At 34.5% G+C, this 25351-nt stretch overlaps 6 protein-coding genes across 6 annotated transcripts; 2 read left to right on the top strand and 4 right to left on the bottom strand.

Moving 5' to 3' along the window:
• Nucleotides 1-1920: 1920 nt before the first annotated feature.
• LOC145612515 (uncharacterized) lies at nt 1921-2781 on the bottom strand. Its single transcript, XM_081667868.1, has one exon. It carries the CDS (start codon nt 2660-2662, stop codon nt 2204-2206), a length of 459 nt encoding a protein of 152 aa, XP_081523994.1. The 5' UTR covers nt 2663-2781; the 3' UTR covers nt 1921-2203.
• Nucleotides 2782-4649: 1868 nt separating this feature from the next.
• On the bottom strand, nt 4650-5399 carry LOC145611486 (uncharacterized). Its single transcript, XM_081666816.1, has one exon. The coding sequence runs from the start codon at nt 5367-5369 to the stop codon at nt 4920-4922; it is 450 nt and encodes a 149-aa protein (XP_081522942.1). The 5' UTR covers nt 5370-5399; the 3' UTR covers nt 4650-4919.
• A 3004-nt stretch (nt 5400-8403) lies between these two features.
• Nucleotides 8404-9157, bottom strand: LOC145611487 (uncharacterized). The gene has a single exon (XM_081666817.1). It carries the CDS (start codon nt 9113-9115, stop codon nt 8681-8683), a length of 435 nt encoding a protein of 144 aa, XP_081522943.1. The 5' UTR covers nt 9116-9157; the 3' UTR covers nt 8404-8680.
• Nucleotides 9158-12161: 3004 nt separating this feature from the next.
• LOC145612221 (protein FLX-like 4) lies at nt 12162-16536 on the top strand. Its single transcript, XM_081667599.1, has 4 exons — nt 12162-12298; nt 14346-14845; nt 15616-15755; nt 16061-16536. Exons 2-4 carry the CDS (start codon nt 14385-14387, stop codon nt 16279-16281), a joined length of 822 nt encoding a protein of 273 aa, XP_081523725.1. The 5' UTR covers nt 12162-12298; nt 14346-14384; the 3' UTR covers nt 16282-16536.
• A 598-nt stretch (nt 16537-17134) lies between these two features.
• Nucleotides 17135-18408, bottom strand: LOC145610455 (F-box protein CPR1-like). Its single transcript, XM_081665795.1, has 2 exons — nt 18069-18408; nt 17135-17964 (listed from the first exon to the last, which is right to left on the bottom strand). Exons 1-2 carry the CDS (start codon nt 18406-18408, stop codon nt 17135-17137), a joined length of 1170 nt encoding a protein of 389 aa, XP_081521921.1.
• A 909-nt stretch (nt 18409-19317) lies between these two features.
• Nucleotides 19318-24672, top strand: LOC145610146 (cyclin-dependent kinase C-1-like). The gene is made up of 13 exons (XM_081665414.1): nt 19318-19439; nt 19536-19713; nt 20583-20664; nt 20784-20874; nt 20960-20989; nt 21125-21234; nt 21334-21406; nt 21491-21611; nt 21742-21859; nt 22618-22757; nt 22855-22912; nt 23441-23511; nt 23634-24672. Exons 2-13 carry the CDS (start codon nt 19604-19606, stop codon nt 24166-24168), a joined length of 1539 nt encoding a protein of 512 aa, XP_081521540.1. The 5' UTR covers nt 19318-19439; nt 19536-19603; the 3' UTR covers nt 24169-24672.
• Nucleotides 24673-25351: the final 679 nt, after the last annotated feature.

The following is a 25351-nucleotide window of genomic DNA, read 5'->3' as shown; positions in this document are numbered from 1 at the left end:
GTCCACCCACCAATTTTCTTGAGAATAATTTATCACTTGCACAGTTGCACGCATACTGAATTTGTGGATCAAATTTTGCCTTGGCGCATGCTCCTCTATGATCTATTGCACACAAAGATCAAGATATATATGTATTGCACTAGTTACGTGCATAAATTAATTTATCGAAAGGTTCATTGCACGTACAAATGGTGTATAAACAATCTTATACACGGATACACCAAACAAGTGTTGCTAATCATTTATGGACTTGTTTGGTACGTAGTAGGTATTAACACGTGTATGGGAAACTTTTAAATTAATATTCCGTAGATGTGGTATCCTGTATCCATAATAGATGAAGGTGAATGATTGTTATCAATTTGAATTCAACATTTTTTTTTTATTATTTTTTTTTTTTGAGGAAATTGAATTCAATATAATTGTGTATATAATGTATTCAACTTAAAAAAATTGAAAAAAGATTTTTAAAAAAAATTATACTAGATAGGAAAACAATTATACTTCTGACCTATGTGATTGATTATGTGATCAAAATATTAAAACTACGAAGTATATATACATTTTGACGTATTTTTTCATTCACGTACAAGAAGTTTAATTTTATTTTATTACGATTTGAGAAAATTTTCAGCTTCATTTCATAAGAATAAATGAATATATTCAAAAAGCATCCATACTTCAATTCGTAACTTTTAATGGTTATTAAATTGATATGCAGCCCTAATTGTAAGCATTAAATATGATTTTAAAATTATGGAGTTGTTTATACTCTAGAACTAGTGTGTGGCCCCGGGCGATGCACCGGGTTTTGCTTTGAATATCAATACATATATTATTTGGGCTATAAAATCATAAACTATATAACTACAAAAAATAAGTGGACAATAATAACTAATGAAATTAAATAAACGCTCTCAAATTGATGTCTTGTAAAGTACAAATTAAAATATTTATATTATTATTGAATATGAAGCACAATGTAAAGATAGCAAAGTTGGTAATAACATTACTTTATTTGTCATTGGTCTTGTGTTCAAACCTTGTCATAAACATTTTTATTGCAATTAAAACATGTTCATTCATATTCATATTTCAATGGATGAATGGATGATGTGACATACTTCTAATACATGTGAAGGGTGTCACGTGGCACATATCTTGTATTAGGAACGCTTTTTAATATAGAAGTATAGATATAGATATAGATATAGATTCCACATTTAAGTTTTGAATTTGAATGTATGTTGTCATTTTCGATTTTTAATTATATGCATGGATTTAATGTATATTAAGGGTTAAATATAATGTTTCGGAGTATAGCATTGTTGAATCCTAATCTTTTATAATGATGAATTTAAATTGAGATGAATTGTACTATAGTGAACTAAATTTCATGTATTGAATGAAGTTTATTACATAGTGAAAATTATTGAGCTGAAGAGTAAACTTGACGAAATCACAGTGATAAATAAAATTGAGTGAATGGAACTATTTGAATGAAATTATAGAGAGCGAGGAAACTGCTTAAATTGAATTGAACACAATCAAAAAATTGAAAATAGGTTCAAAAGAACGGGTTTTCGTCGAGACGTCGACTGTTAGTTTTAACAACTAATGTGCAAAATGGTTTACTAATACCTACTAAACTAGAAAGAGAAAATGACCTGTGATATCTCGTTAATTTATAACATTAGTATTGACTTGACTTGTGGTAAATTGTAACTATTTCAAGACAATGCTCTTGAAGCCCTACAAGGATTATTGCTCTTTTAAGTACATACATATGCTTGATTATACACAAGATTAAACCTTTAATCTCATTCACTATATTTTGAGGAAATAAGAAAAAAAACCATTATACTATACGTACACTAGATAAAGTAGTACGAGTAATACATTCAACCGTACCTTCTTATCTCTGTCTGGTCATTTGTAAAGAGTTATGAATTATATAATAGCACATAAGATGCGAGTTGAAATTCACTATAAAATATTTTCCATTACATTGAACACACTGAGTACATACATGATTTAGGAACCTCGAAACATATGAAAACAAATCCAAGCCATGCAAGAAAATGGACTTGATTTCCTTTATGGAGTACTCTTTTATTCTGTTTATACGATATATATATGTTGCCATGCATTATTGTCAATTGTCATCATCATACAATAAACAATTTTAATTTAGACCTTGTGCTTAATCCCCACCACCTCTGCCATATCCACCACCTTCCCCGTGTCCATATCCACTTCCACCACCGGAACCTCCACCACCACCACCACCACCGCCGCCGCCACCGCCACCTCTTCCTCGTGATCCACGACCTCCTGATCTAGACCCAGCGCTTGAGCCAGCATAGGAGCCTGCTTCAGAACCTGCATTTCCACCTCCACCTGAGCTCGAGCTTGAGCTAGATGAAGCAGAACTTGAGCTAGAACTTGAACCACCGGACCCTGATCCAGCTCCGGCACCAGCTCCTGAGCCCGAACCACCACCAAGACCTAAGCCTAGCCCTAACCCTAATCCAACCCCCACACCCCCTAGGTCTATACCCAATTCCTTCCTACCTACCCTATTCTCAGGTCTCTCAATCTCAGCAGAAGAAGTTGTAACAAGTAGGGCAATGAATAGTGCAATACATTTTAGACGAGCCATGTTTATTTTTTGTTTCAAAACTATCAAATTAGTTGATTGTGAAGTAATTTGAAAGCGTAGGGGAGATATATATAGATCTATGGCATATGATAGTGCCAAAGCATGCAAGGTGTTCTTACTTGGTGTTTGGTGGTTATTAAACATATTGTGATCGAAAATTCTAGAATTCTTTTATAAATAAATTATTATTAATCCTAAACTCGGGGTTACAATTTAAATTTGCCGCGTTAGGGCACTAACATATGCATCAAAAATGGTCCGCGCATTATTCTTGGCTTGTGTAGCCTTAGTGTGTTAGTAATACAAAACAATTTCATACGTGCTTTAATTTGCTATTTTAGATTTGAATATGAAGTTAGCGGCTACCACTAGGTTTTGTCTACCATTAACAATTTGCTTGCAAAAGGAAATTGTGGTTGACATTTTGCCATCTCAAGGTTTATCTTAGGATGAGTAACATGCATGTATTAATCAAACTTAATAGAATAAAATTATATACTAAGCATGCATGTCATTTGTCATTTTGAGTTCTTATTAGTTAGTGATGGGGTCAAGCAACAAAGTGATTTCAATTATCTATATTTTCTTGGTGCAAATTATCTATATTATTAATACTAAGACAAGAATATAATTCTAACAATAAACAACAATCTTTTGAAGGGAAACTCTAACGAATAGTATAATTATTTACACATATAATTACACCATTAGGGTCTATCATGAATGCCGTAAATCTTTATATATCACCTATTTCAACTATGTTGTTGTCAATCTATATATATACACTGCACTTATTTATTAAATGATTTAATTGTCACAAATAATTTCAACAATGTACGAAATTGGATACTCATTATAGTGTTTCAGAATGAGATGCACCTTGTACCTACACCTTTGGAAGCTTTTTTCATGGAAGAGAAGAGCTTATGCAAAAAATTCATTTAACCCCACTATAATCTTGAAGCCCAACATGGTAAATTTAGAGGCTGAAGACGCACTAAATCAATGTAAATTGTGTTTTATTCACCAGATTTTCACTTATCTGAACTTATCTTAACAACATGAACTTAAGCTTATTTGAACTTATTATAAGTTGTTTTAGTTGCAATTTGAATTTGAATTTTCATTAACCTCTATTAGAACTTATTTCCACGGAACTTATCTTATTTGAACTTATTTATGGGACCTGAAATAAGTGAAAATACGGTGAATAGAATATAATTGTAATTAAGATGTAATTTGGATTGATCGCAATGTCTTACTTGATATTTGTTTTTGAGGAGGTTCTTCAAATCATTGCACGCAACATGATGAAGACCAAGGCAAGATCCCAAATTGAAGGCATTGGCACAACATGATATAGAACTTAATTAAGTCATAATTCAATGGATATCTAAGCAGCTGTGTTCTTTCTGATATATATATTTTTTTTGAAAGAGTTCTTTCTGATATATTGACATATTGGTTATTGGTATAAAAATAAACAACTCTAAAATCATCTAGCTAGACCTAAAAGTTTACTATATAGAACTTTTATATTGCTGAATTGAACATACTTATTATTTTTCGGCCAAAACATGCACACCATCTAGACCTTGATTATATTGAACAATAACACAAAAATGGTATAAAGTTTTACGTTTGTCATTCTTTAGCACTTAATAAATACTTTGTACTAAATTCGATAACAATTTAATAGAGGAATTCCACCAAATTAGTTGTACTGTGCATCACGCCATCACCTAATAGTTGATTCAGTCCAGCGAAAACGAGGGCTATTATATCATTGCATATTCTCCATTCAAGAATTGTGCATGAGTGCGTTCGAACGTTATTTTTATAATCGTAGCTAGAGCATTAGAGCCTTGGGCGTTTTGACATGACCTTTGTAGTAATTTTATTAGTGTTTTGACTTGCTAAAATACTAACAGCTACTTCGTATTTAAGAACTAATCTTTAGGTCCTTTAATTTACTACCACAACGAACAACTAGTACAATAAGTAGTTTATTAGGCAAATAGCCAGATCAACTATAAATTTTGACATAAACAAAGACATGATGTTATTTGGATACTAGAATAAACGAACATATCGAAAATACAAACAAGCAAGCTAGAAGCTGATTAAGTAAATAGACGTTTCTATATGGGACACCTTACTTTTTATTCTGTTACATTACTCACAAACAGATGCTTTATCTTAGAAGATATTAACACTAGAATGTTGGTGACCATTTCATGTAGACTTTATATTTAATTTAGTCTTCGCCGCCGCCATATCCTCCACCATACCCACCACCTTCACCGTGTCCATACCCACTTCCTTCACCTGAACCACCACCTCCGCCACCGCCACCACCACCTCCACCACCACTAAGACCTCCACCTCGTGATCTTGATCCTGACCCGGCTCTTGACCCAGCATAGGATCCTGCTTCAGAGCCCGCATTTCCACCTCCACCTGAGCTCGAGCTCGAACTAGATGAAGCAGAGCTGGAGCTAGAACTTGAACCACCAGATCCAGATCCAGCACCAGCACCAGCTCCAGAGCCCGATCCACCTCCGAGTCCCAATCCTAGACCCAAACCTACCCCTACACCCCCGAGATCTATACCCAAGTCCTTCCTTGCAACCCTACTCTCACCGAATATAGCAGAAGCTGCAACTACTAGGGCAAGGAATAGTGCAATAGATTTTAGACGTGCCATTTTTATTTGTTTTAAATATTATATGATCAAGTCAATTGATAGTAATGAAATAAGAATGAAAGAAGGGCTATTTATAGATGCCAAAGCATTTGATCATACTTAGTGTTTTGATGATTCAACCTATATAGTAACAATTCTTCAATCTTCTATCTATCTATTACATACTACTAAAGGCGAAACTAATAGGGACACATGGCAACATTTTATTAAAAATTTTCCCTCCAATAATACTTGCTAAAAACATTTATCTTTCACAATAATCCTTCCTTTAAAAATTATAACTTTTAAAAAAGAATTGCATCTGATTTATTACATTTTCTTTATATAAAATCTATTACATACTACTAAAGGCGAAACTAATAGGGACACATGGCAACATTTTATTAAAAATTTTCCCTCCAATAATACTTGCTAAAAACATTTATCTTTCACAATAATCCTTCCTTTAAAAATTATAACTTTTAAAAAAGAATTGCATCTGATTTATTACATTTTCTTTATATAAAATATAAACCAAACTTTCTAAAAATATTTAATTGTTCAATATAACTTTATACGTAGCCTAAAAAAATAATATTTATAATGTTCATTGAACAACCGTACATCTATTGCATGGGGTTTAACCTAGTATTTTACTAATTAATTACTTAACCTAAATTTGTGGTTTCCAATATTTTGCCGCATTATGGAACCGTGTCAACCGTCCCATGCAAAAAAGGTCCCACGCACTATTTTTAGCTTGTTGACTTAATTGTTTGCCCTAAATCCCCAACTTTTAACTTTTTATTTCGTAATTGTCTTTGAGTTTTGAGCTTGTAAGATGAAGTTAGTGACTAACAAATCACTAGGCTATGTCCACCATTAATAACTTGCTGAGGATTATTCAATATATATTGTTTAATTTTACTTACATTAATTTTCATTATGCATAATGAATAAAGAAATATATGATTGCCATCTCAATTTTCAATTAAGTTCTCTTTAGGATGATGATTAAATATCATACATTAATTAATACTTGTTAATTAAATAATTAAGTTCCTAGTGAGAAGAGCGATCATGGCAATCTAAATTTTTAATGATTGAGATCAAGAAACGTTTTCTTAATCGGTAATTGGGTTTCTTCAAATTGAATCCTTACATGTGTTAAGTAAATTATTATTTTGTACTCCATATAATGTTTTTCTCATACAATGTGCAATATGATTTTCAAATGCAAATTGTATATATGTAGGCGAAATTATAATAATAATAATAATAATAATAATAATAATAATAATAAAAAAAAAAAAAAAGTGTGACTGTGTATGTGATACATACAAAGTTGATTATTGTACATATTTTTCTGAAAAAATATTGACATATCATTACTCAATTAGTCAATTGGTGTTTAAATTATCATCATACTAGATTAGGTCCCGTGCCATGCACGGTTATTTTAATTACTCCATATTTTCTTTTTATAAATTAATTTATGCATTTATGGCATACAAAATAAAAAGTTAATATCTTTGTAGAATAAATTATATTCCACCATAATTACACTTCTGTAAAAAGATTATTTAATTCCTTTTTAATTTGTACTTAATTGGGTAATAACATAAGAAAGGTAAATATATTATTGTTTGTTTATTTGGTTGTCAAAAAAAAAACTTTTCTTTTAAATAACTTTTTAAATAAAATTTTCTAAATTTAAAAAAAAAAAAAAACAAAAAAAACCAAAATACTAAGGACACACCAGGAGATGACATTTGTCATTATTGGTGTGTCTTTTAGTATATATTATTGATGATTATTGATTGATGATTGATGATTGATTGATTGATCATTAACATTTAGATCTTTGTCTGGTTAACGTATCATGAACATAAGAGCAAACCCAGCCATTAACCAATTAGCTTGGTTATGGGGAACGAGAAAGTGAAAAAATATTAAAACAATGAAGAGAGATAAAGTTTTGTTGAAAAAAAGTAATAACCAGGTTATGAAAATAACCAGGTACAAGTTTTGGTTATTGATTAAAATAATATCCACTTTTTGCTTTTGATGGGTGTCTTTGATGATGTGGCAAATGTATATGATAGGATTTAAAAAAGAGATTATATGGTGGAGTTGGGTAAAAATAAGAAAGAGAAAATGTATAACCAAAAAGTCGTGGTTAACTATTGGGAGACATTGGTTATTAAATGGGTATAAGAGTGGTTATAGGTGACGTGGAAGAAATAGAAATTAATAAAATAAGCAATAACCACAATGGTTGCCCGCAACCATTGTGTTTGTTCTAAGTAATTTGATAAAGCGTACATATTAACTACTAGTAGTCATATGCTCGTAGGAATTGAATAATCGAATTATTGAGACAGTATATATAGTGTGTTAATGAAGCTACCGCTCGCTAAAGGTGGTTGTTATTCACGCACTTCTGGAGTCTTATTTAGCTACCCATCCATACTACGTCGTACATATATAGTAGCATATGTGTTGAAACTACTTGTAAGTGTTCCATGACTTCCATCTCAAAAAATAAAGTAAAAGAGAGATATATAGTTCCACTTTTTAAGGGTGAAGTTACTAATCTCTTATTATCACCAAATGGTTTTAGTATTGAACATCTTTTGAATTTATAAGTGGACTGAACTCTCCTGCTCCATGTTTGAGTTGCCTAACACGAATACTTGTGACCTCGGTACTCCCGTAGCTAACTATATGCTCACCCGACTATCATGTACTTGCCAATTGGATTAGTACTCTTATACTTCATAATATTTCGTTTTAATAAAGATACGAAATAAAACCTATTTAAAGGGACCATATACTCTCTTTGCTTGTCATCTAACTTCTCAGTTAAAATCTAAAACTCTCTCGAAAAATTTATAACCTATTTAAAGAGACCATATACTCTTATGGAATTTTGCTTATTTCATCTCAATACATAGTCGTTAATATCATTTTTATACAAAATTGTATATTATTCTCATTGTTGCTCCAATTCATACATAAATGAGTTTGAATAAGAGATTTAGTAAAAAAAAAATGGATGCAAACTGAACTTTTCATTATAAACTTTTTTTTGACGTCATTACAATAAATAACACAGCGTAAATAAAACACAAACTAGCAAAGCAAATTGACTTTCTACAATGGGAAACCATAAATTTACTTTATTCTATTTGTATACTCCTTAAAGTACATAGATGTTGCCATGCATGGTAACTTGCATTGCTAATCATTAAACAATAAACAAGCTCTCTTAAAAGCTCATTTTCAATTAACATAAGAATGTTAACTTAAATTTAGCTTAGACTTCATATTTAGTCCCCACCACCATGTCCACCACCTTCACCATGTCCATACCCACTTCCTTGACCCGAACCACCACCGCCACCTCCTCCTCCACCACCTCCACCACCGCCTCCTCCACCACGACCACCACCTCGTGATCTTGAGCCTGACCCAGCACTAGACCCGGCATATGAGCCTGCTTCAGAGCCTGCACCTCCTCCACCCGAACCTGAGCTTGAGCTAGATGAAGCAGAGCTCGAGCTAGAACTTGAACCACCGGATCCAGCACCAGCACCGGCTCCAGAGCCTGACCCTCCACCAACACCCAACCCTAGGCCTAACCCTAGCCCTACACCACCAAGGTCTAAACCCAAGTCCTTCCTTGCAATCCTACTCTCACTCAATACAACAGAAGTTGCAACAAGTAGTACAATTAGTAAAGCATTTGATTTTAGACGAGCCATGTTTTGATTTGTTTCAAATATAGAGAAGAGTGAAAGGGATATTTATAGTAAGAAAATAAGTGAACCTTGTGGTAAGATGCTAACCATTAGTCCATTACATAAAAGTGGAGTGACGGTTGAATTTTTTTGGTACAAGAAAATTAATAAAAATTTTAGTATATGGTTTTATGACATGTACATTTGTGAAGGTTGTGATATGCCATGTGATTTCCACTCAAGGAATTATTGTGAATTTGTGATAGTGGAATGCATGAAAATGTCCATTATTAAAGTTTGATGACTATCTATCATTGTAATTTTTGGCATGCTCATACAATTTTTTTCTACACAAAAAAATATCTCTATTATTTCACTTCAATTCAGATGTGCATCCTTATACGATTACAGTAGTAAGCTTTTTAGCAGGATTATGAAATCTTATCTTGAATAAGGCCTTATTGTTGGTGATTTCCCACTAGGTCGGTATACCTATGAAGTGGTAGGGGAAAGCATCCACCGAACAGTCTAGATCTTCCAAGAAGACATGTACTTCATCTGTCTTAAAATAATTAAGTGCAAAATAATTGTTATTTGTAAGGTTGAACTTTATAATCTTTGAATGTAATTTGATTAAATTACATTCAAAGATTATAAAGTTCGACCTTATAATTATTAAGAAGTTCTTGATGTGAGGGTTCTAGTAAATATAATAAAATCAAATATCACAATTCATTATGTACTTGAGATCAATGTATATCAAAAGGTCAACACCTTGATCCAAATTTTGGGATCCGACCAACATTATTTCCAAAACTTTAACAAACTAAGTTAATTGACATCCACACACATATACTTTTTATTTTTGAAACAATTAAATAATGTCTGAATTGTAATATTTAAAGATTTGAACAAGGTAAGAAGATTGGCCAATTAATTAAGTTATTAGGGATCGGATCGGGTACATGAGTTAAAGAGTATGGACGGCTATCAAAACCTTTATTTCAAGGCTCCCTTCAAAATTGTAAACGACATAACAATTTTAAGCTATATAGTTTAATACATATGCCTAGATTTTAACTTGTATCACATCTAGAAAATTGAGAGAGATCTACAAATTTGCTCTTCTCATTTCAACTTGTTTGTATACATGTTTTTCATTTCAAAGGTTTTTTTGAAAAAAAAAAAAAAAAATCCACTTGCTACTTGCCATATATAGCATGGCAAGTGGTAATGTGTTATACTACGTACAAGTATTAATCATAAAGTTACCTAGTTTTTTTTGTCCTAAATCTAATCTACAAAGTGAAGTAAACGCGAAATAACAAACTTTGTGTCAATAGGTTGCATAATCATTTCCTCAAAAAAAAAAAAAAAAAAAAGGTTGCATAATCATGCCATCAGAGGTGTTTCAAATGGAGGGTTGTGAGACAATGAAATAATGTCTGACAAAGGCAATGTAGGCATTTCAGACGTCATTTTAGAGACGTCTTATTAAGCTGTCAAATAATACCACTGGAGTTTCAGTGGTACAAAATACACTATCAGTGATATAAAATTTAGTCTCAATGGTACCTTTTTCACTTTTCCTATCTCTCTTCACTGCACCTTTTTTTTTTTATTTTTTATTTTTTATAATAGTTGTGAGACATTTCACCATGTCTCACAACACTCCATTTATACTTCCTCATCATGCCATATTGCCAGATGTAAGGTCAAAACATTAGAGGTGACGAAAAATTATGACACGCAAATCGAGAAATTTTTTAGTAGTATACGCAAAATGATATATTTATACGAATATAATTTAATAGTCAAATTCGAGACTAATTTGGACTTTTAAGTGCAAAATTGACCACCAAAACCTTTAACGAAACCCTTTTTTAACAGACAAATCGAGCAAAAAAAAAGGAAAATTTGTCAAGAATAAGCCAACCTTTGTCCGGTTCGCTCAAAATAAGCCAACCTTTCGATTAACTCAGAATAATCCAACCTATATAGGGTATCTACTTTAAATGAGTCAAGTGACCTGCAACCGTTTATTAACCGGTTATTAATGTTAATTGTGACACGTGTTAGCATGTGGTTCGTCATTTTTCTTATAATAATTAATTAGGAATTATAATATAATTTAATTATTAAAAAATCTAATAATTATAAATTTAAAAAAAAAAAGAAAAAAACCCCAACACCCTCACCCCTCCCCTGCCAGCTCACCCCCCCTCCCCTGCCAGGCCGCCGGTGGTCGGCGACCACAAAATTCCCCGGCGCCGACACCGACGACCTCTACCGCCCACCCAACCCCACTCCTTCCCCTTCCCCATTCACCTTTCCCCACCCCGACACGACACCACCCCCTCCCCTTCACCCCCTGCCGGAAACAACCCCCCTCCCTCGTCTCCCTGTAGAAGTCGACCCCTCCCTCCTCTTCCTTACCATCTGTCGACTCCCCAAACCCTTTAACCCACCCTCACGAAACCCTTACAAAATCGGAATTAGGGTTCAAGGGTTTTGGGGTGTCGATTGACGGTGGGGAAGGGGAAGGACGGGGGTAATGGGGTGGGGAAAGGGGGAAAGGAAAGGGTGGGGGCGTCGTGGGTGGGTGGAGAGGCCGTCGGTGCTGGCTTCGGGGAATTTGTGGTTGCCGGCTACCGGCGGCCGGGTAGGGGAGGGGGTGAGCTGGCAGGGGAGGGTGAGGGGGTTGGGGTTTTTTCCTTTTTTTTAATTTTTTTTTTGAAATTTATAATTATTAGTTTTTTTTTATAATTAATCATATAATATATCCTAATTAATTATTAATAGAAAAATGACGAATCATATTCTAACACGTGTCACAATTAACCTTAATAACCGGTTACAACAGGTTTTGACTCATTTAAAGTGAATACCCTATAAAGGTTGGATTATTTTGAGTTAATCGAAAGGTTGACTTATTTTAAGCGAACCGGACAAAGATTGACTTATTTTTGACAAATTTTCCAAAAAAAAAAAATACGGAGTAAAACATTATGCTGTTAAGTGTTAACAACTACTTCGTACATATATTATGACTTGTGCATTTGGGACTACGGAGTAGTCCAAAAGAAAAGAAAATATAAACAGAAAAAAGACATTAGAAAGGGAAAATCCAAAGGCCCGATTAAAGCTTTCGAGGCTCCGAGCAGGGCTCCCGACTTCCGGCGACGGAAACATCGAACCCATTTAATCGTTAGTACCCTTCTCTTACCTGATTTTTTAGTCTAAATTTCTAGATTGTTTTAAGGGCTGCCGAAATTTGTCAAGAAATTACATTTTGTGATAAAAAAGTTTGGATTTTTGAACGCTCTTTAGAATTTTATATTTGGGTGAATTACTGGAGATAATTGGGTGCATGTTAAATTTGAATTATGTTTTTTTGATTCAATTCTTGTGTTTGTTTGTTGATGGGTTTGAATTGGATTTCGTTTAAGATGATGGGATGATTAATAAATTAATGAAGTAGGTATCAGCTTAATTTGTTGGCTTTTTGCTCATTTTTATGATAATTTATTAATGTGGATTGATTGATTGATTGCTGTGGTAGTTTATTGATTTGTTATTGTGATTATGAAGTGTGAATTGGTGGTTTTAGGAAGAATTTATTGTTTTGATTCTTCACATTATATGATGTTAATTAAATTGATAATTTTTAAAAAATCTATTACTGTTGCTATTGGTATATATACAAATTGATGAATGTTGCACCATGGATTTATGTCAAGCTTAGGTATTAATTGTTTTAGTTGTGTTAAAATGAAAACATAATACAAGTATGTGTTTTAGTAAATGGTATCTTGGGATATTATTACCCCCGTTCCTTAATGTTCTTAATGATTACTACGGAGTATTTGCACAAGATTTAAGAAAAGAAGAGATTGAAAAATTGAGGTTGCAAATGGCAAACCATAGCTCTTTAGTTGTGGTTTATGGAGGTAAAAGATTACAAAGATTATTAAGTCATAAGTGTGAAGAACAGAAAGGAATGGACTTATGATGAAAGCTTAAAGAGCAAAAGGGGCAGAAGTAGTGCTTCCTTTGTACATTATTGTTGCAAATTGTACTTGCCAAATGTTTCTTAAAAGAAAAAGGTAATAAAAGCCATTTAAAAGGCAGGCAAATCCCTTGGACTCACACACAACCCTCAATTTAGTTTGAAAATTATAAACATAATTTTGATTGATAATTAGCAGATTTTCTAAGATAGGATGAGTTGTGGATTGTAATAACTTGTCATTGTAATAACTGACTTTTCTTTGAGAGGAGAGTGTGAGGAAAGGGTAATTTTCAAGGGTTGTGCATGCGTATAGTGGCCTTTGTTGCTGTTGACACATTTATACTTCAAATAGAGTCCTCTTCCTCCTCCTCAATGTGTGTGAGAAACATGAGTGTTAGGTGCTAGATTCAGGGAGTTCGCTGTCTCTGTCTCCAGTTTTTGCCATTCTTATTTTTTCAAATTTTCAAGTAGCACAAAGATTGAAAAGAATTCTTCTGTTTGTTCATCTAATTGATCTAAATGTAGTGATGGTTTGCTACAGATATTTTTAAAAAATCTGGGCTATAAAATTTGATACTCATCATACTTCTTTGATAATAGCTGATTGGATATCATTTGTTAACGAAATGAGAGTAATGGAAGGGCCTTTGATTCATAAGTCTGAAGGGCATTTTTTATTATGGTTTGAGGTTTTGTCATATTGGTTGCCTGTTCAATATTTTTTCTTATGTAGATAAAAGAACTAGTAATTAATAATAATTGGTTTCTTGGCTTTCTTCTATTTGTATGATCCCAAGTTAATTAAATTTATATGATTTAATTCTTGTTTGAGCCGGAGGTATTCCTGATCGATTGTTCTGTACTTGGCCCATATTGTGCACACAGTTGCTTTACAGTTATGCGAGAATATTTGAGGTAGGAGGCTTTTAGTTTCATATTATAAATCTGTCTTGGACTTAACAAAAGATGTGGTAGAAAATGGGATTAAAACCTTTTATAAGCCTTGTTCTCAGCTGCATGTTCTGAATATCTTTTGCCAATTCAAAAAACAAAAAAGGTTCACTATGCCTGTGATTTTGGCTATTTCCCAATACTATTTTTGAACACAGAACTGTGCATTGGTCAAATGGCATTCTGAGTTTTTCTTTGACAGAAAACTCTCTACTAGATTGATGACTTTTTTTTTTTTTTTTTTTTTTTTTTTGCATTGATGAATATGTGGTTTTTATGCTGGCTCTGCAGGCAGAAGCACTTGTTTTAGCCTGAGTTAATTACTTGGAGATGTCAGGAAGAGGTCATCTCACGGTGCCTGGGGTGATGCGGCATGGACCACCCCCTGGAAATGGAACACAGATTGATGAGATAAATCATCTTGTAATGGAAAATAAGAGATTGGCGACATCAATAGCAGCTATGAGACAAGATCGTGCCATAGTTGATGAGGAAATACGTAGAGTTAAAGCTCACATTAGAAGTATTGAGACGGAAAGTGATATTCAAATTCGGGTTTTGCTTGAGAAGATTGCAAGAATGGAGTTAGGCCTTAAAGCTGGAGAGAGTGTAAAGAAGGACCTCCAACAGGCCCACAAGGATGCACAGAGCTTAGTGGCGGCTAGACAAGAGCTGACATTGAAAATTAAGCAAGCAAGTCAAGATCTTGACAAGTGGCATACTGACATTAAGAGGATTCCTGAATTGCTCTCTAAATTGGACAGTATGAAGCTGGAACACCAACGTCTACGGTGAGTGCTGTATGTGTTTGCATTTTAACATTCAAATCAATTTGTCATTTTCTTGACCACGGAGTATTAGCAATGTAGTTAACCAATAAAGCCAGCAAGCTCTACAAAACATGTGCGTTTGTTTGTAAGTGCATGCGTTTATAAGTGCAAGCTATGGCATTTAAAATATGACTTTCCTATTGGATTTTATTTCATTTATTTATTTATTCATTGGAGGGTTGCTTCTGCAGTCTGTGGACTGTGGAATATGGCAATGGTTCTGCTTCGCTGAAGTATATTTTCCATATAATTCTCTCCTTGCATCTTCTTTGTAATTTATTTAACTAGCAAAAGTTTTAGGTTAGATCTAACATTCTGAATTGGACTTCATGCAATAAAAGATAAATAGCCATTACTTTGACATAGCCTAGTGAAAGTGAGTTGAATTATTAAACTCCCTAGGTTCTTTAAGATCTCTATGAGCAGATTAACTGAGATACTTCTATGATAGCATACTACAGTGACCGATTAGGAAAGTACAAGTTGATTTTAGCTTTGGACCATTTAGTTCAATCATCGGTTTTTGGGTTGTTGGCTCTTTAGCTTGATGTCTGTTGTTATAGAGGTTGAATTTGTATGTCGTTGTACTCCGTATATCAATTATCTCATTATCATCTTCTCTTTGAATTTATCACGTCAATTTCATTGAAACTCTTATGTCATCTCTTGTTGTTGTATTTACATTGACTTTGGAATTGATTCTAAACCTAGTGACTTTGTTTCTTTTGAAGTTCGGCCTTTGAGCATGAAAAACACATGAATCTTGATCTAGTGGAACATATGCAAGCGAAGGAGAAAACTCTGGTCAGCATGGATAGGGAGGTAGAAACCCTGCGAGCTAAAATACTGGATGTGGAGAAGAGAGTGCAAGGTTATTCTTTTTGGCTTTATATTGTATACTTTACATTTTTGGTGGAAATTTTGTTTCGGCTTTTTAGGAATGTTTTTCTTGGCTTATATAGTTTATATATGTTTTTTAATTTAAGGAAACAAACATGAATATCCTATCTCAGTGAGTCTTACTGGGTATACAACATACCCTAAAAAAAGGAGGAAAAAAAAATTTGATTTAGGTTTCCATAGAGCTTATAAGATTTTTTTTTGTTGTTTTAGTTCTTTGGTTGGAATTTGTTGCATTTGCTGACAGTTCTCTCTTGTCTTTGTGTGTAATGCCAGCTCCCTATGACGGCGCACACCCAAATCAAGATGCCCAATACCCTTCTTTATACCAGAGCAATGATCTATATTATGATCCATATAGAAGAGCAGCAATGGAAGGAACAGTTTCTCACAGCAATTCTGGTGATCCACCTGCAGTTGGCTCCATCTCCAATCCACATAGGCATTGGGTGGCTTATGATCCAAAGTTCGAATCTTTGCACAGCAATCGAGATTGAAGCTATGAAACTGAAGTTTTCACATGAATGTATTGTTTCAGGATTAGTGTTCGCTGCATTAACAACCCCAGTATGTAGATCAGGGACGTGGGGTTCTTAGCCAACAATTGTAGAGACAGAATGTCAGCTTTACTCCTTAGGAACCAGCATTCTTGAAACGGTAGATTGAATTAATGAGCAGATGAGCTTATGCTGTTAGAGAAATCTTGCTAACAATTTGTGGGTTTGAGTTTTTGACAGTGTAGATGTATATATCTATTTCTTTCACTTCTTTCTCCTTCTCTCCTTAATTGCAGCATTTGCATGTCCTATGATATTATACACTATACAGCATAGATGAATCTCATTTTCACCTGTGAAAGTACTACTAACAAGTAGCGACAGGGACAGATACGGAGACAAAGACAAAGATCGGCCTCTAGAGAATTCTCGTCATCCTCACCCTCCTGTCACTCAAACCCTCCCAGCCTCAGCCTCAGCGCCAGCCCCCCAGCCCCACACCCCATCACTCCTCTCGGTCATCACAGTCCCCTGTCCCTTACCCAACCAGCCAACTTTTGTGACTAATGCAAGTCCAATTTGATGAGGTGAAATTGCAGGCAAAGTATGTTATATGTTTCATTAAGATTTAACAGAAGCAAACACATATATAATGGACTGCTAACCGTTAGGAAACTGAAATCCAACCAATAGATACATCTGCCTGTTTATAAGGTTGAAAACTAATATTGGCCAACTTCGTTACCATTCCTACTGAATGAAAGACCAAACACAAAAATCACAAAATTCATAAAACATAATTAACACTACTTCAATTCATAGCATAATTTTTATTTACTTGTGGTAAACCTCTTCATGCATCATCTCTTTTATCTAATTCAGCTTCACCTTCATCTATCTTGATGGCTTGACGTCCTCCGTACACTGGAACAAGACTTCCGAGGGTCAATGCTAGAACCTTATGACGAAGAGGAGCCCCAGTGAATGTCAAACACCTCTCCATTGTTTTATCTTCAATGTCATACCATACACTACTTTTAATGTCTAGTGTATGACCATAAAATTCATCATAAGGCACGAATAAGCTCTTTTTCCTAAGCAAAATTTCTCCTCTTGTACCACAACCATTAGGAAAAACAACAGAACATCTACTTATAGGGATACTTACAAACTTCATCCACGATTCGTGAACTCCATATTCCTTCATCATCCAAATTTCGTGTTTACCCTTAAAATTAAGGGTAAAACACAAACACCCATCAAGAACCCCCAGATAAAATTTTGTACAATCAAGGTCTTCAAGAGGGTAAGGAAGTGGTAAACTAATATTAGGCAATGGTAAATCATCATCAACCCATTTTTCGGTTTCAAGATTGAAGACCCCTATACTCGTCTCTTTGTTGGTTGGGTAGCAATACAACCAATGGACTAAATGGCTGTTTACAAGAACACCATAGTTACAAAGCGTGTAAAAATAAAAATAATCATGATGTCTCATCAATGTAGTCAAGGTTTCATCAACACGTCTCCAAGAATCGGCCTTTAAGCTATACACCAAAGTTTTTCTATAAATGACAGGATCGTCGTGGTAGTAATCCACAACAACAATCTTATAATCATCGTTCACACTATCATAACCAAATCCAACACTCGTGCAAATCATATTTATACGGTAACACAAGTCTGACAACATCAATGAGATGTTAGACTTAAACATACCACTACATGGATTAAAAATCATCAAGTTTAACACGATTGTATATTTGTATTGTTATTGTTTTTTATACAGATTAAACCATTGCAACAACCTACAACATGAAGGTCGGATTTGCAACAGATGGGTTTAGGAAGGTCGAGACAATGATGAGCCCGGGGCTCGAGTGAATGCACTGAATCCAAATCTAATGAATATAGGCGATCTGTGCTGCTGTTGTCGCTTTCAGGAGCAGCTAAAAAGATGACAAGGCGGTTGGTGCCGGAGGTGATGGAGTGACGGAGATGAAGGTTGATGAAATCTTTGGAAGAAATATATGTTTGGAAGAATTTGTTAATGCATTTGAACCTCATTAGGGTTTTCGTAGGTAGTCTATGAAGGATTTCATACAAAAGCATATGTTGTATATTCATTGGAGCCTTGGAGGTGTGTGTTGTTTTTCGGTTTTCTTATGATCTTGAAATTTCTTAAGAATATTTGGGTAGGGTTTATTTTGTAGGTGGAAAAATAAAATTATCTCGATTATATAAGTGTAGTCGTTTAGGTATCTTCTATTTATATAAACAAAAAGGCACCTTTGGCTAAGATAGGTCTGGGTAAGGCCCAATTTTAAGCCTGCACATATTTTTTTTTTTTTTTTTTTTTTTTTTTTAGGAAAAGGCCTGCACATATCTATATAGTAGTGATATAGTAGTATATACATATTAGTTTTTTTGAAGGGAATTTTTACTGCTAAACTCCACTTAATATATTTTTTTTTCTTTTGGATTTTTGTAGAATCATTATTTATATGATTAACTTTTGTGCTACATTTTCAAGGAACCTTTACTTTGTATATTTGAATTTCAATCACCATTTAATTTAAAAAATCGAGCATGATTGGGGAATTATATAGTTTACGCTAAAAAGAAACACTATTTTTCTTTTGCAAACATTTTTCCCTCAAGTCTCAACTAAAGAAATTTAGTTCATGTTGCAAAGTGTAACAAAATAAAACAATTACTTTTTAGCCTTGGGTAACAATCTTCAACTCTTCAAGTGTTGCATTTTTTTTATTTAATACTTCTAAATTCTAATATTGTCCGATAATTAGTTGGATTTTAAGCCTTGGGTAACTCATAACTTAGCTAGAGGGTGTATGTGTGAATAATATATAGTCAAAGTAGATCAATAAAGTAGAAAAAAACGAAGAAAGTATGACAATAATACAATATATACTTCGAGCTTTTTATTTATTTATTTTTTTATTTGTTTTGACTTTTGAGGAAAAGTCTAAGCTTGCATAAACTATTTCTAAAAATACTAGATGTTCAAATTATTTTCTTTTATAGAGCACGAAGCCACGAAGTACAAACATTATTTTAGGAAACCATTTAGAAATTCTTACAGTACTTGTTTGGATGGATTCCAATCCAACCCAATTCCAAAAATAAAGAGGGAAAAGGTATTTATATACAAAATGTTGAATTTCAATTTTTTTTTTTGTTGTTGATTGAAGCTATCTTTTTGTTCACTCTTTGTCAAACAATTTTAATTGCAGTGAATTCTATAATTACAATTACGAAACCCTAGTTTTTCTCCTCTCTTCTTCCGCAAACCTTTACTGCCATGGCGGTGGCAGCTCCCGGCCAACTCAACCTCCATGAATCACCCACTTGGGGTTCTAGAATCGTCGATTGTTTCCAGAAATTGGAACAAATTGGTGAAGGAACTTATGGGTATTTTACTAAATTTCTTAATTTTGTGTTTTTTGGCATAATTTTCAAATTGATGTTATCTTGTTTGTTAATTGATGGGTTTTCTTAGTTGTTTAATTTTGAATTTTGGGTCTATAATTAAGAAGTTTCCTCATTTGGCATTGCGTTCTACGGATTTGAATTGTGTGGGATTGTTGATTTTTGATGTAAATTTGGAACAAGAATAGTGTGATTTCGTGTGAACAATTACTCTTTTGATGCAATGCTTAGGTTGTTATCTAGTTTTGATGGTCTAATTTAACCCGGGCGAGGCAGGGGAGATGGGGACAGGGAATTAGATGAATTGGTGTGAATTATGCTGGGAGTGATTTTAGTTTTTATGAAAAGAAAGGTTATTTACTGCCTTACTGGGGTTGGAATACGGTTCGCCTATGATCAATGAATTGTTATTGGGTAATTCAGCTCTGTGTGTTTCGACAATGGGCACTTCTTGATTGAGTGAAATCCGAACATCCACTTTGAGATTTTCGGTAATCTTGGGTTGTTTCTGTATTGGTTTTGTTCGTTTGTGTTGTATTTCTATGAGTCAATTTATTGACGGAGGTGAGGTTGACCTGAACTTAGTCAATAGATTCAGTTATAGGGTGAAATTCCATTGCTTGGTCAATTAATGATTATTAGCTTTTCGTCTGGCCATGAGTTTTGCTTGATCTTTCCATGATAGAAATGTATTGAATTTGTTTGCCCTCAATAAAACTTACATTTATATGGTCCTTATCACAAGTAATATCCTTTTTACATAATAGGATATTTATTTCTTAGCCCTCTTTAACTGATGCATACACTATCGGAATGATCTGATGATATTTTCTCTGTCTTTTTAACCTCAGGCAAGTTTTCATGGCTAAAGAAATTGAGACTGGAGAAATAGTTGCTTTGAAGAAAATAAGAATGGACAATGAAAAAGAAGGGGTATGTGCTCATGGCAGCAAGCCCTATGTGTTGCTTTCCAAATTTAATATACTTGGTAGCTAAACAGTGTTTAAAACTTGATTTACTAGATCTAAAGTTAATTTTGATTACTGCTTCAGTTTCCAATAACTGCCATTCGTGAAATCAAGATTCTGAAGAAGCTGCATCATGAAAATGTGATACAACTAAAGGAGATTGTAACATCCCCTGGTGAGTTACTCTGACCTTTGGCCTGCTAACAACTCTACTATCTTCTTCAAAACTCTGTTTTTACTGTATGCATGCTCTATTTCAGGTCCTGAAAAGGATGAGCAAGGGAGGCCAGGTAATAGACTATGATCTTCTTCGCATATTATGTTGTTTCTATGCACATCTATATCTATATCTATATAACCTTTAATACATGTTATTTGTTTGTCAAGTTAGCTTAGACTATGTGGCCTTTGAATTCTTGCTGCAGATGGTAATAAATATAAAGGTGGAATCTACATGGTCTTTGAGTATATGGATCATGATTTAACTGGGCTTGCTGATCGTCCTGGGATGAGATTTTCTGTTCCACAGATCAAGGTATTGTAAGTTTGTAACAAGTTTACTGAATTCTTATCTCCTTATTGACCAGATTCCGCTGTTTTTTTAAAACCTGAACGTGTAATTTTGCGGTTGCAGTGTTACATGAGACAACTTTTGACGGGACTTCACTATTGTCACGTTAACCAAGTACTGCATCGTGATATTAAAGGTCTTATAATCTCTGATCCTGTTGTTTGGTTTGTTTGCTGAGTTTAGGAGTATTAGGACCCAGTCTGATATATGTATATGTCAGGTTCAAATCTTCTCATTGACAATGAGGGGATGCTAAAGCTTGCAGATTTTGGCCTTGCCCGCTCTTTTTCTAGTGATCATAATGGGAACCTCACCAACCGTGTTATTACATTGTGGTACAGGTGTGTTGTTGATGTGAGGGATTAATATATGGATTTATTGATATCCTCCATTATGTTATTCAAAGCCCTTATAGATCTTATCAACTTTTTATTCTTGGTCAATATTTAATCCTTTTTTAATTTGAGGCAGACCTCCAGAGCTGCTGCTTGGTAGCACGAAGTATGGTCCTGCTGTTGACATGTGGTCAGTTGGATGTATCTTCGCAGAGCTGCTCCATGGAAAACCAGTATTTCCTGGCAAAGATGAGGTACAAATGAGGAATAGGACGCTGGTTTAAGCCATGTTACCCCCTCTCTGTAGAGTATTTATTTTCCTGTATGTGTGTGTGATCGCGCTAGGGAAGGAAGTTTATTGTTAAATAACAATAGTCCTTCCACAAATGAGTCAAATGGAACAAAAGTAAGAATTTGACAATTGACATGCTGATTTCTCTCTAATAGAAGCTCTACCTATCCCGATTGTAGGTGCTATGGCTAGATTTTAGAGTAGACGCTCAAACATTCACTTACCCAATTGTAAGTGGCCAAACCACTACTTACCCCAATTGTAAGTGTTTACCAAATTACCAAGGTAAAATTTTGGGTATCAGATTACCTTTCATAGACAGCTACTAAATCTAGATTTTGGGTGGTTAAAGTGTAATAACTATTAGATTTGGTCAGCAGTGGCTTCTTTAGCACATTTGTGGATATTGGACTTTAGCAGAACTCTCAGCATGTTTGTCAGTATTTTGGAGTGGCTGTTGTCTACTTTCTTGGGTTGGTCAGGCTAAACTTCTAAAGCTATGAATTGACATCATCTGTTGAGTCATGGGTTTGGTCAGCCTGGTGTCATTTTTTTGCTTCTTATGCAGTGATTCTTGTTGTGTTAGGTGTTACTATCTGATGCCCTTGGCTCTGAACTGCAATCCTGTCTTTAATAGTATGAAGAGCTGTATTTTCCCTACTACTTACTCTGGCCTGTGTGATGCATGGTTTGATCTTATTGTGTATTGCGCTATTGTAGCCAGAGCAAATAAATAAGATTTTTGAGCTTTGTGGAGCTCCAGAGGAGGCCAACTGGCCAGGGGTTACAAAACTCCCTTGGTATAGCAACTTTAAGCCAAATAGGCCAATGAAGAGACGTCTACGGGAGTATTTTAGACAGTATGTTGATTTTCCTTTTTCATGCCTTGAAAACCAATAATCATTTCCAGTTTTGCAGATAGTCACCCTAATTTATTTTGAAATTTTCCTGTGGCAGCTTTGATCGACATGCTTTGGAGTTGTTGGAGAGAATGCTGACACTTGATCCAGCACAGGTAACAAGTGGCAGCTTAACTATGCTTAAAATCTCTCTTTACTTTTTTCTTGCTAAATGTTGGAGAAAATAACTGAAGTAGGGAACAAAGAATTGATTATTTGGCTAAATCAAATTTTGTATTTTTCATTATCCAAGTCCCATGTTACATTCTCATTGTCCAAGTCCCATGTTACATTTTTCATTGTCCAAGTCCCATGTTACATTCTCATTTGTAAATGGTTAAAGATTATTAGAAGTTGTTAAATGGAGAGTAAAGAAAAATGAAAAGTGGATTAATTATTCAGTTAATGAAGTAGTATGTGAAAGTGCGGGATGCAAAGAGAAAAAGGTTTTGATGGAGAGAGAAAAGTAGAAATTAATTCTAAATTAGTGGCCAACTTTAACAACAATGGCATGCTTATTTTAAGACATTCTGAAGTGTGAAACGCTTGTCATTTGCTTTGCTTCCATTAGTCAATGTTCTGTTTAGATGAGCTGATTTGTCTTTCTTTTGCATATTATGACTCATAATATCATATTGGTTCAGAGAATTTCTGCTAAGGATGCACTAGATGCTGAATACTTCTGGGCTGATCCATTGCCTTGTGATCCAAAGAGGTTCTTTTACTTCTTTTTCTTGGATATATTATTTCGGTATAAAATGTACAAGTATGTAATAGACCAAGTTTTTACAAGCTAATCAGAGTTCCTAAGCAAAAACTTAATTCTTTGGAAATCAGTTTGCCAAAATATGAAGCATCACATGAATTCCAAACAAAGAAGAAACGCCAGCAGCAAAGACAACATGAAGAAGCAGCAAAACGTCAGAAACTTCAGCATCCCCCGCCACATTCTCGTCTTCCACCTATTCAGCAATCTGGTCAGTCACATGGTCAGATGCGGCCTGGTCCTAACCAGCCCATGCATGGTTCTCAATCATCAGTTCCTGCAGGGCCTGGCCATCACTATGGAAAACCTAGAGGGCCCTCTGCTGGAGGCCCTAACAGATATTCCCAGAGTGGTAATCCTAGTGGTGGATATAATCACCCTAATCGTGCAAGCCAAGGCGGTGGCGGAGGGGGCTATGGAAATGCCCCCTACCCACAGCAAGGGCGTGGCCCACCTTATGGGTCAAGTGGCCCACGTGGTAGTGGGGCAAGCGGCTATGGAGCAGGTGCACCAAATTTTCAGCAAGGTGGTCCATATGGCGGTTCAGGTACTGGCCGAGGCTCAAATATGAACCGTAATCAGCAGCAGTATGGTTGGCAGCAATGACATTATGAATCCTAGATGAGGTAGAAAGGATCATGCTGTAGGTTGAGCACTGAAAAACTACACACCATATATTTTTTATTTTGTCCAAAGGGATCTGGTCATGGCCCTGAACCTGGAATTGTCAAATAAAATGAATTATGGTTCAATGCAATTAAGTTTCTTCTGGCCATGGAGAACGTTGAGGATCCAAGTTGCAACAAGCCAACAAGTGTGTGGGTGATGCTCGTAGATGAATTTGTCAGTGTCTTACATTTAGGACGTTTAATTATGGTTGTATCTATATTTGCTGCATTTCAGATTTGATGATTGAGCTTAGTATAAGAAGTTGGTGGAGGTGTGCTCTTTATGTGCTAATGCATCAGATAGCCTGCTGAGCTAAGCTGCTACCTTCCCCTTCCTTTTGCCCAGTTTTGCTGGGCTGATGTATGGTTCTAATGTTCATGTTGTATGAAAATTCAGAATACAAAAATTAATTTTTTTATATATAAACTTACCTTGTTGGTTGATCAATCTTTGATTATCATGTGCTAGATTTTTAATGCATTTGAACTTAAATTATTTTTGTTGAATTTAAATTATATTGAAATTAAATTAGTCTTATGACATCTAAATACTCTATATCTTACTAAACTTAAATCATGTTTATGTTTGTACTATCTCTGTTATTTTACATATGCATCACTTTGACAATTGCACTATTCACATACCATGGTTGACTTAATTTTTTCACCTCTAAAAAATGAATAAATGTTATTATATTATATATCATTAGATTTGTCATAATGTCTAGTTTCATAATATAATTTTGTTACAATTTTTACTAATACACAATTAAAGATATTTATGGTCAAAGTAGCATCTCGGCAAATGTACCGGTTAAACTGATGCATATAAAAAAACAGAGGAGTATTTGAAGTTGAACAACACCTTAATTGATCACATCAACGACATATACTTTTGTATACCTTGAACAAAAATCCTAATTTCTCGTAATTAAGGATATGCCAAAACCAATTGAACTAACCCTTTTTAACAAGTTTAGTCCACATGTAGCCGTTGTTCCTATAGTGTAACCGTTGTATGAGAAATCTTGCAATCGATCCCCATAATCCGTCGACTCAGTTAGTCACTCAAGCCCATATACCTTATTGGTACCAGGTTGGGCCCAGTCAAAGTAAACCAA

Source organism: Chenopodium album, chromosome 24, assembly GCF_948465745.1.
Source record: "Chenopodium album chromosome 24, dcCheAlbu1.1, whole genome shotgun sequence".
Classification (NCBI taxonomy): domain Eukaryota; kingdom Viridiplantae; phylum Streptophyta; class Magnoliopsida; order Caryophyllales; family Amaranthaceae; genus Chenopodium; species Chenopodium album.
The sequence above is the reverse complement of the archived record's forward strand: the minus strand, read 5'-3'. Positions and strand labels throughout refer to the sequence as shown.

Coding starts and splice junctions, on each gene's coding strand:
- LOC145612515 (XM_081667868.1), bottom strand. CDS start 2,662: ATGGCTCGTCTAAAATGTATTGCACTATTCATTGCCCTACTTGTTACA.
- LOC145611486 (XM_081666816.1), bottom strand. CDS start 5,369: ATGGCACGTCTAAAATCTATTGCACTATTCCTTGCCCTAGTAGTTGCA.
- LOC145611487 (XM_081666817.1), bottom strand. CDS start 9,115: ATGGCTCGTCTAAAATCAAATGCTTTACTAATTGTACTACTTGTTGCA.
- LOC145612221 (XM_081667599.1), top strand. CDS start 14,385: ATGTCAGGAAGAGGTCATCTCACGGTGCCTGGGGTGATGCGGCATGGA. Junction 14,846..15,615: donor CTGGAACACCAACGTCTACG/GTGAGTGCTGTA, acceptor TTTCTTTTGAAG/TTCGGCCTTTGAGCATGAAA. Junction 15,756..16,060: donor TGTGGAGAAGAGAGTGCAAG/GTTATTCTTTTT, acceptor GTGTAATGCCAG/CTCCCTATGACGGCGCACAC.
- LOC145610455 (XM_081665795.1), bottom strand. CDS start 18,408: ATGAATATACAACATATGCTTTTGTATGAAATCCTTCATAGACTACCT. Junction 17,965..18,068: donor TTGTTGCAATGGTTTAATCT/GTATAAAAAACA, acceptor TGATGTTGTCAG/ACTTGTGTTACCGTATAAAT.
- LOC145610146 (XM_081665414.1), top strand. CDS start 19,604: ATGGCGGTGGCAGCTCCCGGCCAACTCAACCTCCATGAATCACCCACT. Junction 20,990..21,124: donor GGATGAGCAAGGGAGGCCAG/GTAATAGACTAT, acceptor TTCTTGCTGCAG/ATGGTAATAAATATAAAGGT. Junction 22,913..23,440: donor TGACACTTGATCCAGCACAG/GTAACAAGTGGC, acceptor ATATTGGTTCAG/AGAATTTCTGCTAAGGATGC.